This window comes from Symsagittifera roscoffensis, chromosome 10, assembly GCF_963678635.1.
Source record: "Symsagittifera roscoffensis chromosome 10, txSymRosc1.1, whole genome shotgun sequence".
Taxonomy (NCBI): domain Eukaryota; kingdom Metazoa; phylum Xenacoelomorpha; order Acoela; family Convolutidae; genus Symsagittifera; species Symsagittifera roscoffensis.
The window spans coordinates 44022499-44035173 of NC_087071.1; the positions used below are offsets into that span (position 1 = coordinate 44022499).

General features: G+C 33.9%; 1 protein-coding gene across 1 annotated transcript in view; it reads right to left on the bottom strand.

The window, feature by feature from the left end:
• Nucleotides 1-10911, bottom strand: part of LOC134855072 (uncharacterized) — a 38805-nt gene extending 27894 nt beyond the window's left edge. Inside the window, exons 1-2 of the mRNA XM_063871453.1 lie at nt 10827-10911; nt 9755-9851 (exon numbers count right to left, since the gene is read on the bottom strand). Of these exons, the coding sequence (XP_063727523.1) occupies nt 9755-9851; nt 10827-10893 (164 nt within the window). The 5' untranslated portion in view covers nt 10894-10911. The remainder of the gene's footprint in view (nt 1-9754; nt 9852-10826) is intronic.
• Nucleotides 10912-12675: the final 1764 nt, after the last annotated feature.

Below are 12675 nucleotides of genomic sequence, written 5' to 3' on the forward strand. Positions count from 1 at the left end.
AAAGTGTTCACTTGTGTGCCTTTTTGCTATAATCACGATCTGTAGCATTGGAAATTTAATAGCATCTGTTCTCGTCTTTATTTGTGGCTGGTGTTTGTGATGTGATGGATGAAGAGTCAGTGGCTGAGTGGTTAGTGCGTGAGACTCATCATTTCTAGGTCGCTGGTTCAATTCCGAGATGTAGACGAATTTTTATAATTCGAGGCTTATTTTAACTTTTTCTTATTGTAATTTTTAGAACTCTAGAGCTGCTCTTTGTCGTGTTCTCGCTAGTGTTTGCGAAGCGCAGCTTCGCCTCTGTGTAATACATACAATCTCCATTTTATCGACAGATTATCTGCAAATTTTAACAGAATAAATATTGATTTTTCACATGGTATACACTAATTGTACACGGATTATATACAGATTATTACGGTCAGAAATCTGAAAAATGAAACTTTGTAAATATAAACAGCTTGCACATACTGCAAATGTTTTATATAGAGTAGCACATTTTAAATACTTTCATCGTCATCAGAAAGGTTTTGTTCTAGTTAGTCTATCCTTGTTATTACGCTTACGATTAGCAAGCATTATCAAACCGGAATATAGACTTTTTCGGGTTAACAACTTGTTTAACAGAATCACTTGAATCACCTGTTATATTGGTTCAGAATGAATTCAGTTTTCTAAGCGTCTCCGGCACACTTAGTCTGGAGGCCACCAATACGCCTGGACGGCTAAGGTGTAGGGTTCGAATCTGACCAGGACATGTTATTTTCAAACGGGAAATTCCGTTTCAAAAAAATTGTCCGCTTATCATTTCTCTGTATATGTTTTGTCGGCTTAGCTCCCACATCTTAGAAGTTTTTGCTGCATGCAATTTTCACTGTAGTTGCTTTTTATGTTTTCATTTACTCCTGCAATTTTTAATTCTTTTTAGCTTGACTTCGTATATTTTCCTTTTTTATTTCTGCTTCAAACGTTTTTCGGCCTAAATGATTTCGGCTTATATTTATTGCCTTACTCACCTGGTTTTGGTTCGATCAAAGCAACCATGATTTGTTTGCTTTCCTCCGGATTGCACAAAACGTTAAAAATCTCGGAATAGAATTCGTAGTTCAGCTTTTTTCATAACAACACTTTTCTTTTTGTTCGAAAATTGTTTTTGAATTTTCATTAAACGCCGTCGAATGTGTTTCTGGACGTGTTTTCAGCTAATAGAATTTCATTCAAAACAACATTTTTAAATTTTTTATTTGTGGTTTTTCCGAAAACGTTTCCGTTTTCTTTGCACATATTGGATCTTTTCCTTTCCTGTCTGCTAGCTTGCAATGCTTTTTTTGTGGTATCGCAAGTGATGCAAAGCTCCGCTTAGCCAGTGTAAATTTTTTTCATCCATTGAATTTATTTTTGTTTTTTAGATATATTTTTTATTTGTCTAATTGCACAAGCAGGGTTTAGTGTAGTACTACCAAGCAACTTTTTTTTCCAACCTAAGTTTATTGGCATTTTTTTTGTTTCCAAGCATTGGCAATTTAATAGCATCTTTAGCTGCTGTTCTGGTGGCTAGAGTTAGTTTATTTCCAAGCGACCGCAGGTAATTCCAGGACTTAGCAAAAAAAATTTTCAAGCTTATTTTTACCTATTCTTTCCGTATTGCTCTTTGTTTATAGCTTTTTAGACCTATTTCTAGCAGTTTTCTCGCTTTTGTCGGCAGCTTCGCCTCTAACTAATAAAATTTGTTTTTACAGGTTCATTTTTTTGGTTCAGCTGTTTTGTTCTCTGCAAAGGAATGCTTTTTTTGTATTACAAAGAAAAGACAGAAAGAATTTATTTTTCCGATAGGTAGATACATACATTCATCGACAGAATAAAAAATAATTTCAATAAAAAAGTACTCATCGGAAGGGACAACTAACGAGACCATGAGAGTCTACTAACAGCTGCCCTTGAATGTTAAATTCACGGTAGATAGCATCATGAAACAAAGGAAAAAGAAGTTTAAAAAAGTATATAAATTATATTTGAATTTCACAAGTAAATGAATATTTTTAAAAAATGTATAATTCTTAACAAACAGCGCTGAACTTAGCAGTACAACCAATGTTTTGACGCCAGATCTCACTGGCTGTACACTGACATCAACACTAAGAGACTCTGGGCCGTCATATTTTTCCACATAGTTCGCAAGCCACAGATATAAACCCGGTAGTGTTTACCCAAGTCAGTGAAATTCTTTGTATTTAAAAATTAAAAGTTAGAGTTGCCAGCTCGTTGTTACTTAACAGGTATCCCATTTTTGAATTCATGGTAGAAACTTTTAATTTTTGTTGTTTGTATTTTCTAATCATTTTTTCGAGTAAGTCTCTTGTCTAAAGCAGATTGAAAAGTCTAGATACCCGTTAGATTACTGACTGCTTTTCAAAACGTTTTTTTCCACATGTTTCTTTCAGCAGGCCTAATTTACCACTACGAGTTTCGCGTAGAGGATTTTTAAAACTGAATGTTTCTTGAAGCTCATTAGACTTGAAGCTCATGCACTGTTAGCAGTTGATTTTTCACGAAAATGTTTTCTGAGTGGTCACCACGTTTTCTAAAATGTATCAATTTCAATATCTTTTTCTGAAGCATAAAATTGGCAGCAAGAAGGAAAACCTACAACAACCGTATACAAGAATGCCATACTGTATAGTGGTTTTGAGGTTAAAACCATAATAAGCTGAAAGCTGATGTCGAGGTGTATAAAATCTTAGCTTTGAAATAATGCCTGATTGTTTTGCTAATCGCATTTTTACATGGTCTTTGTTGGATACTAAAGATAATTTTGAAACCACGTAAATCCTCAATTACTGAACTGGCGGAGTTTACATTCATTTGTACTGTTTTATTCGTGTTTTTAACCAGTTTATTGGCATTAAGCCAATATTCAGTTTACGGATGTCCTCAGTAATCAAAAAATCAGCTTGTCCAAATGCAGTTACATTGTTGTCATTCGCCAAAATGAGTAATTTCAGATAGCTTACAGACATAAGAGGTCATTTACGTAAATAAGAAACAGTCAAGGACCTAAAATAGATCCTTGAGGAACACCACATGATATTTTGGACCAGTTAGAAGATGTTCTATTTATTTGCACGATTTGCATTCTTTCCCTTAAGTACGAACTAAACCAATAGGTTTTTCCTCTAATGCCGCATGATTGCAAATTCTGTTATAAAAGGGGATGTTCTTTTGTATCAATTGCTTTTTCAAATCAATTAATTGTGTTTTGCTTGCCACTTGACCGCATTTTTCAGTAAAATCAATAAATGCGTCTATCGTACTATGCTTCGATCGAAAACCAAATTGTCGGCAAAAAGTCAGAGAAAACTTTTCAAGATGATTGTATATTCCAGTGAACATAGTTCGTTCAAAGGTTTCACTCCAGACGATTAAGAGCGATATTGGTCGGTAATTGTTTTCATCAACCCTAGATCCATTATTATGCTTTGGGATAGCTTTTGCTCTTTTTCTTCTATCGGGGAAAGCGCCTTGCAGGATGAATTTGGAGAATGAGCAAAGTTAAAATGAACGGTAGCAGGTGCCTATAATTTAACCAATCTGTTGATATTAGCATCTCTCGATGATGATTTATTGTCGAGATTATGGATTATTGCCAGAACTTTGAGTTCTGCTAATTGATACAAAAACACAGATTGCTCAGCTTGGGTAACAGGTGTTGATGGTGGACAATTCATGTTTTTCTTAAGATCGGTGCCAATTGCTGAGAAAAAAAATTTGGAATTTTTCAGCAGCATCAAATTTTTCAGCTGCAGACATGATACCAGTATTGGCGCATCGCTATCCTGTGTTTTTTCCCGCTGATTTCGTTTAGTAGTTTAAAAGTTTGTCTTGAGTCTCCTATACAAGCTGAAAATTTTGTATGATTTTTTTTGCCCACTTCACTTCTTTCTTTTTTCAGCTTCACTTTTTTACTTTTTCCAGCTTCACTTGCAATTGTTTGAAATTTTTTACTAAAATAGGGTTAATCAGTTGATTTCTCCATAAGCGATGAGCTTAGTTTGTTTTGGTTTTTAAGTTTTTCAAAGTGTTTATTCGCATGTTGCATAATATGCAGTAATTTTAATAAAAACTGCGGCAAAGTTGTTAAATGAAGGAGAAGGGTCAGAATTATAGCAAATTGGGACTTCATTTTCTTTTAATTGTGATTGAAAATCGCTAATATACATAGCAGATGATTGTTTATTTTTTAGCAAATTGTAGGTCACGAAAGATTGATTTCTTACGTTTTTGTGTAAACTAGATCGATTCCATTGTAATAGGATTGGATAATGATTGGTAAAACTTTTGTACTCTAAAACTTGGTGATCCGTTTGAGTTAAATTTGTATTTATGAAATGATCCAGACAGTTATTTGTTGTTTCAGTTACTCTTGTTGCTTTTGTATCACCTTTTTCATAGCCATTTGAGAAAGTACGTCTCAGGTATTTTTCGGATAGCTGATTAATCTTAGAAATATCGATTTTAAAATCACCACAGAGTATAACTGGTAACGATGGCGAGTAGTTATCTTCCAGAAAAATATGTAGTTGATCGATAAAACCGAGTTTGTTTATTCTAGAAGGGTTGTACATCACGGCATTTTTAAACTGATAGTTCTTTTTCAATTGTCCCTACAACGCAGGGCGTATTTGTATCATTATTCCACCTCCACATGTTTTCCGGTGATATGTTACGTACTTATTATATCCGTCAATAAGACAGCGTTTACACTCATCATTTTCTCTTAACCAATTTTCCGATAAGCATAAAAAGAAAAGCGGAGACTCTAGACTGTATACTAATGCTTCCAGTTCATTAAGCTGGCCTTTCAGAGAGCGAACGTTTTTATGTGGCACAGAAATTTCATGTTCCGGAGGGGCTTCCCGTTGGTAGAAAATACAGTAAAGCAACTCATATCATCATCAAAACTATAATCAAGTAGATGACCGCCTTCGTAGAGCCCAGTTATTTTATAGGTATAATTATCATTTCTGTTCTGGAAGAAGATATTGCCTCTCTGGACAAAGCCGCTGCAACTTGCTCGTCGATTTTCATCAGTTCCAGGAAATTGAGTCCAGCCGTTGTTAAATCTTCGAGTATTGTAACACTTTTTGTGCTCTTTTTCTCGTTCAGTTGGCGCTTCTTTTTCGAGAGATCCAGTTTTGAAACTCGTCGACAAAAACGAACACTGCTGCGTTTTGTTCTTCCTCGACTCGGTATTCGATGGGCAATTGATATATCCTGCTCGGTGATGTTTGCTATAATCTGATTTGCAATGTTCAGTACTTTGTCGTCTCTTCCACTGATTCATGGCTCCCAATTTCCGCGTTGCTGGCTATTTGGATAATGCGAATATTTTCCCGTCTGTTGTAGCTTTCTAGCAACTCAGCTTCAGATAGGCTCTTGAGGCTGCAGCGACTTTCTTGGGAGCATAGCTGTTTCTTTTTTTACTTAAGAGAGAACTTGTTGCTTCATGTCTTCTGTAGCAACATTGATCATATTCGCCTTCAACTCTTCCATCTCATGTTTCAGATTTACAAACGTAGTTGGAATGATATCTTTGATCGATGCTTTGATGGTTGTCTGGGTCAGCTGCAGTAGGTTGTTATCCTCTGAAGTTTTCTGTTCGATGGGACTCAGAATTTTACATACTCGTTTGTGGCTCGACTTCGGGATGGATATCTGGTCTTGGTATTTAAACGTGGGAATTTTGTCTCGGGCTTCGAAATAGGTTTCTGATAGGGTGATAAAATGGGTGTCAGGATTTGAGACATTGTTGGATTGAATATCAGTCATGATCACTGACAGCTTCTGAAACTATTTAATAAGTTTATCATAACAATTAGGCTGTTCGATTTTTATCTGTAAAAATTGTGAAAAATTTAATTTAATTGTGATTTGAGCTTTTATTCTAGAACAATTTTTACGTCTCGAAATATTTTAACTTGCGATAGCAGTTGTCTGTTCTTATATCAGGTTTATATCAGTTTTTTAAACAATTTTAATACCCGAGAATTGATGCTGCTGCTTGGTGTTAGACCGATATCACCGTTGTTGTGCAATTATTATGTAACTCTGATATAATTTCGACTTCAAGATATGGCGGTTTCTTGAAAATACGACTGCTGCTTTTTGCGTGTCTTACTGTTTAATTTTTTGAACAATTAATTTCCAACTATTCGTTAGCTGATAGTGTTAAAATAGATATGACGTGTTTTCCATTCTTTTTTTTACGAGTTAAATCAATTTCTGGGTTTTCAGAAAGTGATTTTGACGAATTCTTGGTTTTTTAGACTTAAATTACGTAACAATAGTTTGTCAAATTTTATCATTTTTGGCATGTACCCTTGCACTAAGAAAAGGTTTTGTAGTCTGGTGCTAGGCATTCACAGCTAAAAAATTTGTTCGAAAGATGACTGAAATTGGTCTTCTCCATTTTTAGTAATGGAAGTTTTTAAACATTGAAGTTTTTCTCCTGATGAATCCAAAGCTATGATTGCAAAAATAGCTCAAGAAGTAAAATAATTGTTTTTCGATCTGATAAACTTCGTTTCCATTGTTGTTTACTTAATTGCCGCGCTTTTTTCAAATTAATTTTTTCCAATTTTTCTAAAGACAAGCTACATAGTCTCGAGCAGTGTAATTGCTTTCATTTGTTTATGTCACTGTTTCGGCTGCACGGCTCACGAACTATTTTGTCAATAATAAAATCTTCAGATAGCACAAGAGAGACCTTGTCCGAGAGGTGTTGCGATCTTTTGACGTGAAACATTTCTACAAGCAGCCTGAAAATATATATATATATATTTTATTTTTATGGCTTTTCACTAAATTTTCAACTAGTTAGCGTCCAAGTCATCGTTAGGTTTGAGCATTTTCACTTGAAATCAATTCTAGATGGTGGCAAAAGGAGGTTTTATATATAGCTAAGTTTTTTCAGGAAAAAAGTCCAAAGGTTTTTGGAAATGTTAATATTTTAATATTATTCGTTACCCTTGCGATAAGCCTGGGTGTTGCAACCAGTCATAGACTTTCCCTAAACACGTTTTTTCACAGGATGAATAAAGTCATCTCCAAAGTCATGTCCGCATTTTAAATGTCCGTTCTTGTCGACTTTTTCTTTTGTGTATTACTTGTACATTTACCAACTCCGATTTCAGTAATTCGTTTTTTTTTTCAAATTGGGTTCAAAGGGATCGGCTGATACTATATAGCTTTCCTGCCCTCATAGTGCGTCGTTTGAGTTTATATTTTGAACTGCGTATGTGTGTTTTTAGGGTGGGGACCTTAGTTTTTTTTCGAGTTTCAGCTTTTGATGAAAATATATTTTTTTGGCTCAATGGGTGTATGCTCAAAAATTATCAGCCTTATTACCGCTTTTGTAAATCTTTGTTTCGATGCTAATTTAACATTCCAACGTCCTTGTTGACGTTTTTTTTTTCAAAGGGAATTTTATTCATCAGACATTGCGGCAAATATGAGAAATATGGTAGATCTCGTTTTTTTTTCGGCATTTTTTAAAGAAGCAGTTTCTCTTCTTTTTATGCCCACTCATTGCTCCTTTTATATTTGTATTATATTGTAAGTGGTTCGAAGCTCTGCTTCGCCTCTGTTTTTCAATTTCACTTTTCAGTAGTTAGTGCCTCCAACGGTATTTTGCAAGTTTCACATGAGATTAAAGAGTGAGTGTCTTTCAGTTACTGAACTTCTTTTCCGTTGTTCAAAATTTCTAAATGCGAGAAAAATTTAAGAACCTTAACAATTTTCTATTTGAAGGAAACAATTTTGATAGGTAAAAGACAATTTGGTGCTTGTATTAGAGATTTCGAGTGTTTTAGTAGTAACACAGCCGAAAAAGTAAAACCGAGTTGTTTGTACGAGTTTTTGATAACAATGGTTTTTATCTCTAAGTTTTTAAATGAGTTCAATAATTTTTGCAACGTTGAACGCGGATCTACAAATTGGCAGTTAATGAAGAACATGTATTACTGCTTTAGCTGGCAATAAAAGAGATCTGGTTTTTCATTCAAGCCTTTTTGCGGTAAGGCATTTAGTAGTGAAGCATGTGGACAGTCTTCGAGAGGTTGCGGGCTCCAATCGCGTTCATTGGTCTTGCTTTTAAAATTCTCAGCTCAAATTTTGTTCTTGGCTTGTTTATGCAAATAAACTTTGCTGCTGCGTTAGCTCATTTGTGGTATAACAATATATCCGTATTTGTCTATATTTGGAATCCAAAAATTTTTTGAAAATATGTGACAGAGTTGTTGTCAGTTGCGAGTAATTTTTTAAGAGAAGTCGAAAAATGAATTTTATTATATATGTTTTCAGTTTATAAGTACCCGTTCTGTTCGAAATACTTTTTTTATGTTGGTTGTAAAGTTATCAATTCCGATATTAGTCTAATTTCAGTTTTTTCTTTTGTTTTTCATTTTTTGTATTTAAACGAAAGATTTGTCTACTATTATTTCGGCTTATTAGCCGCATATTGCGTCGTTTGATATGCAAAAAAGGTGTAATCTATGTATTTTTCTTGGGATTGGGGGCTACAAACTTTTTTTGAGATTTTGTTTTTGTTAATGCAAAACGTTTTTTAGCTCAACCGCTTCTAGTTTTCAGCCGATAAAATGAACAAACATTTACTCAATATTTTAAAATCTTTCTGTGCAACTACTTAAAATTCATGGCTAAAATTTTGTTTTAAGAAAATTTTTAAAGGTTCTAGTCGAATGAAAGCTAAGAGATGCTCGGCAGAGAGAGAAAGAAGTGTTCTAGTTGCCGTAAATCCTCGTAAAACGCATATGTAGTCTGAATTTTTGAACTCATAACTATTCATTGGAAATTCAAGGATCTGAGTTTGGCCATTTCAAAAGTTTCCCCCAATTAAAAAGATCTCGAAATTGTATAAAACTTTTCTAACAAGTTTGCCTGATTGTTCATTAATGTTTTTTATCAAATACTTTATTTGTAACTGATCAGTTTTTTCTCGTGATTATCGTGGGAACGTTATATGAGGTCATTTGTTGTAAAATCAAAAATTCAAACTCCATGGGATTTTGACTTGGAATCCTGAAAACCTATCTGCTGAGTTTCGAGTGCATGAAACAACTTGCCTTGAGATGTCAACGTTTCAGCCATGAATCTCAAATAGCTACAGAAAAAAAGACAAAAACCAAATTTTTTCTGTTTAGGCATTTCCTTCAGTATTCAGCAAGTGATTCATATTTTTTAGTCAAGCAGCCAGTGGCCTATACTTAAGTTGTTTAAGATTGACCTAGAACTCAATTATTTATGACGCCATTAAGCTATGGCTATCTTGAAAGTGCTAGCCTTGCAAATTGCAATGCACATGCGATTTGAAACCGCAATCATTGAATTGCTGGTTACCATCACTACCGGATTCGCCATAACGGCACATAATTAAGATGTCAGTGGTTTGTCAATGGAGTCTGTGTCAGCGTTTTTTTTGAAGGTTTAAATTCACATTTAGTTTTAAGAGCTTTTTGTGCCCCGTTTTTTTGAACTCTGTTTGTGAAGTGTAGTTTCACATCAGTGTCCTTATGTTCATTGTTTTCTACACTTCGTTGCTCTTCGCTTATTAAAGTACCAGATAATGATTTTGAACTTTTTTGGACTTGGTGTATAATGATAGCAGATAATGATGTCACACTTCTCCGGACTTACATTAGTTTTTTTCTCATCTGGAATTACTTTGACTTAAAGCTCCTACCTGTTTCCCTTATTGTACTCCTCATCTGGTAGAACTGCAATAGACTGTGTCCTCAAGATTTCCCTCTCACTCCTGCTCTGGTTCACAGAGCGGCGACCTTGAAAATTATTTATCATATGTTCAAAGATGTATAAATTTAAAAACAATCTTAAGCATTAAAGAAAATTTGAAGTAAAATTATTAGATGTTGGGTTTGCTTATGGCAGTATGGCCGAATAATGGAAAACAAATATTTGCCGATCAAATTTCAATTTTTAACAAGGATAGCCGGTTTTTGTGCATATAGCACAGAATGTTCCGACCAGTCTTAAAAAATACATTTTTTTTTTCAAATTAGTGTCGTTTTTTTTATGCGGTGTGATAACAAGATCTGAACGAAAAAAATAGAATCTAGGCATATTCGACAGTCACAGTCAAATAGGCCAATTAGACAAAGTTTTTCTAGAAAAATGACTAGAAAAACGAAAAAAATATCCTTAAAAAATATAAACATTTTTTTTAAAGTGTTTTCTATTTTTTTTTCTGTATCCCAAAATCTCGCCAAAAAACTCCAAAAGCTAACTTTACTCGGGGACCTAATTTAAACTTAAGTAAGCTATTGTAAGCCTGCCCGCTCACCTTATCAGCTCAAAATTAGACCAATAATTTCAAATTGTTTTTCCTCGACACAGAAATTTTCTATGTCGATCAAATCACGACTGAAAGGCCCTAATATCATATAAACCTCGACCCATTTCGTTGATTATTTGCTGTACCTGATTTTGCGTGTATTTTTTAAAGAAAAAAAACATATGAATACAAAGTTCCTCCACATTTTTTAAATGGATCAAAAATGTGAAAGAAATTATTATAATGTAGTCACTTAAAAGATTTTCGATTGGTTGGAAATGTTTTGCTATTCGAGCCTTCTGCATTGAGATTTCTGTTGGTTCAGGTAATGTACATGATGCAATGAAAAATTCACTGGGCCAACTTTGCATCCACCCTTGAGTTACCACTGTCCACGAAAAAATTTGGTCAACTGGTTGAAGCATGTCTTGAAAATTTTTTGAATAAGTTGGAACAATTTGACCTTGAAAATGATGAGAGGAGGAGACTCCAATTCCACGACCACTGACAGCAGTAAAACGTGTTTCCATATGGCGAAGATGAGTTAAATAGTAAATGTGTTAAATAAATATAAAATATTATTTTTTTTGAATTGAGTTTTTGTTTCTGTTGTTGCTGTTATTTTACATTTAATATTATAAATTGACGATTTTTTTTCTTGCTCGTAATGTATAAATAAAGCTATTATTTGGCAAATGAGTAATTGAAAATAAAATCTGTTTTCCAAATGGCGAATTAATTTGAATTTAACCAGAAATTAACCGAGAAGTATTTTCGAATTTTTTCGGCCATAATTGGCATAAAAAGTGTGAATAAGTTGGCAAATCAATGAGGTAGTCAAATTTAAGGCTATTTATTAGTAGCGGCGAACGAAGGAAAGCTTTCTAGCTTAATATTTTTGAACGCAGAGGTTTTTTTAACAGGAAGCAAAAAAACGTCTCTCTCTTTCTCTGCGTGTGTTGAAATAAGTATCTAGTGTAGAAGATTTGTCTTTTTTTGGCGGTGCGATGGTTATCAGAAAAAAAAATTGCTTCATAACTAATTATAGGCAAAACAAATTCTTCATTCTATCGGTTTGTTTATGGCGTTTTATTTGCTTTGGTTGATTGCTTTTCATCTTCATTCTGGAATTTAGCGTTTGTTTGGAATATTTGTCTTATTAATAACCAGTAAGACCATTCGGTTAGTTGACTTAATTTGAAATTAAAGGTGTCAAGACGGTCAAATTTGGAAGTTGTTTTTATCAATACGGCAATGGGTCAAATTTGAATTTGGGCGACTAACAGCTACAATTTTTACGAGAAACAATTGATAGGTAGAATTTACTGGATTTAATCCATTCAGTAAAGAATCTAGAACATACAGGAACGCTTTTCTTTGAGAGGAAATAATCAAAGTCATCAAATCAATTGTTTGGCCATTGTCTAATCAGTTAACGATGTTTGAGATTTTTCCTTTTCTCGAAATTTTTGAGATACACGAAGGGTTTTTGAATTAAAGAAAAACCAACCGCTTGATCTAATATTAGCTCAGTTGATTGTGTGCAATAAGCAATACAAATTGGCTATTGCAAAAGGACCAACATTCATTGATAATATTTCGCCATCGATCAAACGAAATTCGACACTGAACTGCTACATTCAAAGGCTGTCATCATCATTTTGGCATCCTTAATGCTTCAGTTTCTTGAAGCTTGAGACTACTTCCTAAATACGAAAGCACCTCACAGTTCGTATTTTTGATCAATCAAGCTATGCAGTTTTAGCAAAGTTTTTGATGGCAATGTTAAATTCTCGAGGAAGGAGAAAGAAAAATCCCCCCCCCCCATAAAGCCCCCCCCCCCTGGATATATCCCAGTGCTAGGCAGTGGGGATGTATTTTGTGTTGACTGTTTTCAATCCGGTGCTCAGCTTTTTAAAAATGAAAGTCGTACTTTGTTAAGAAGGTGTTATATAATTTTTATGGCTATATTCGGAAGCTCGTTTTTTGTTATTTTTTCTGCTAAATGATCGTGTTATTGATCAAAATGATGAAATTGTTTTCCATGGTCGCAAAATTTCTGATTTTGCGATGCTGATCTGTGTTATTTATTTAAGTCATTTAAAAGTTTGTTTTTATTTATTTAGATTCTGTAAAATGTCTGTTTTTTATTTGTTTCATTTAACAAAAATGAAATAAAAAACTTGCAAAAACACTGAAATTCATCTTTTCCAGATGTTCCAACGGTCAATTCAAGATTTAAAAAAAACATATATTTCGTTTTAAACAAACATTTTTCAGAGATGTTATTATTTTTAATGGTTTTGAGTTTT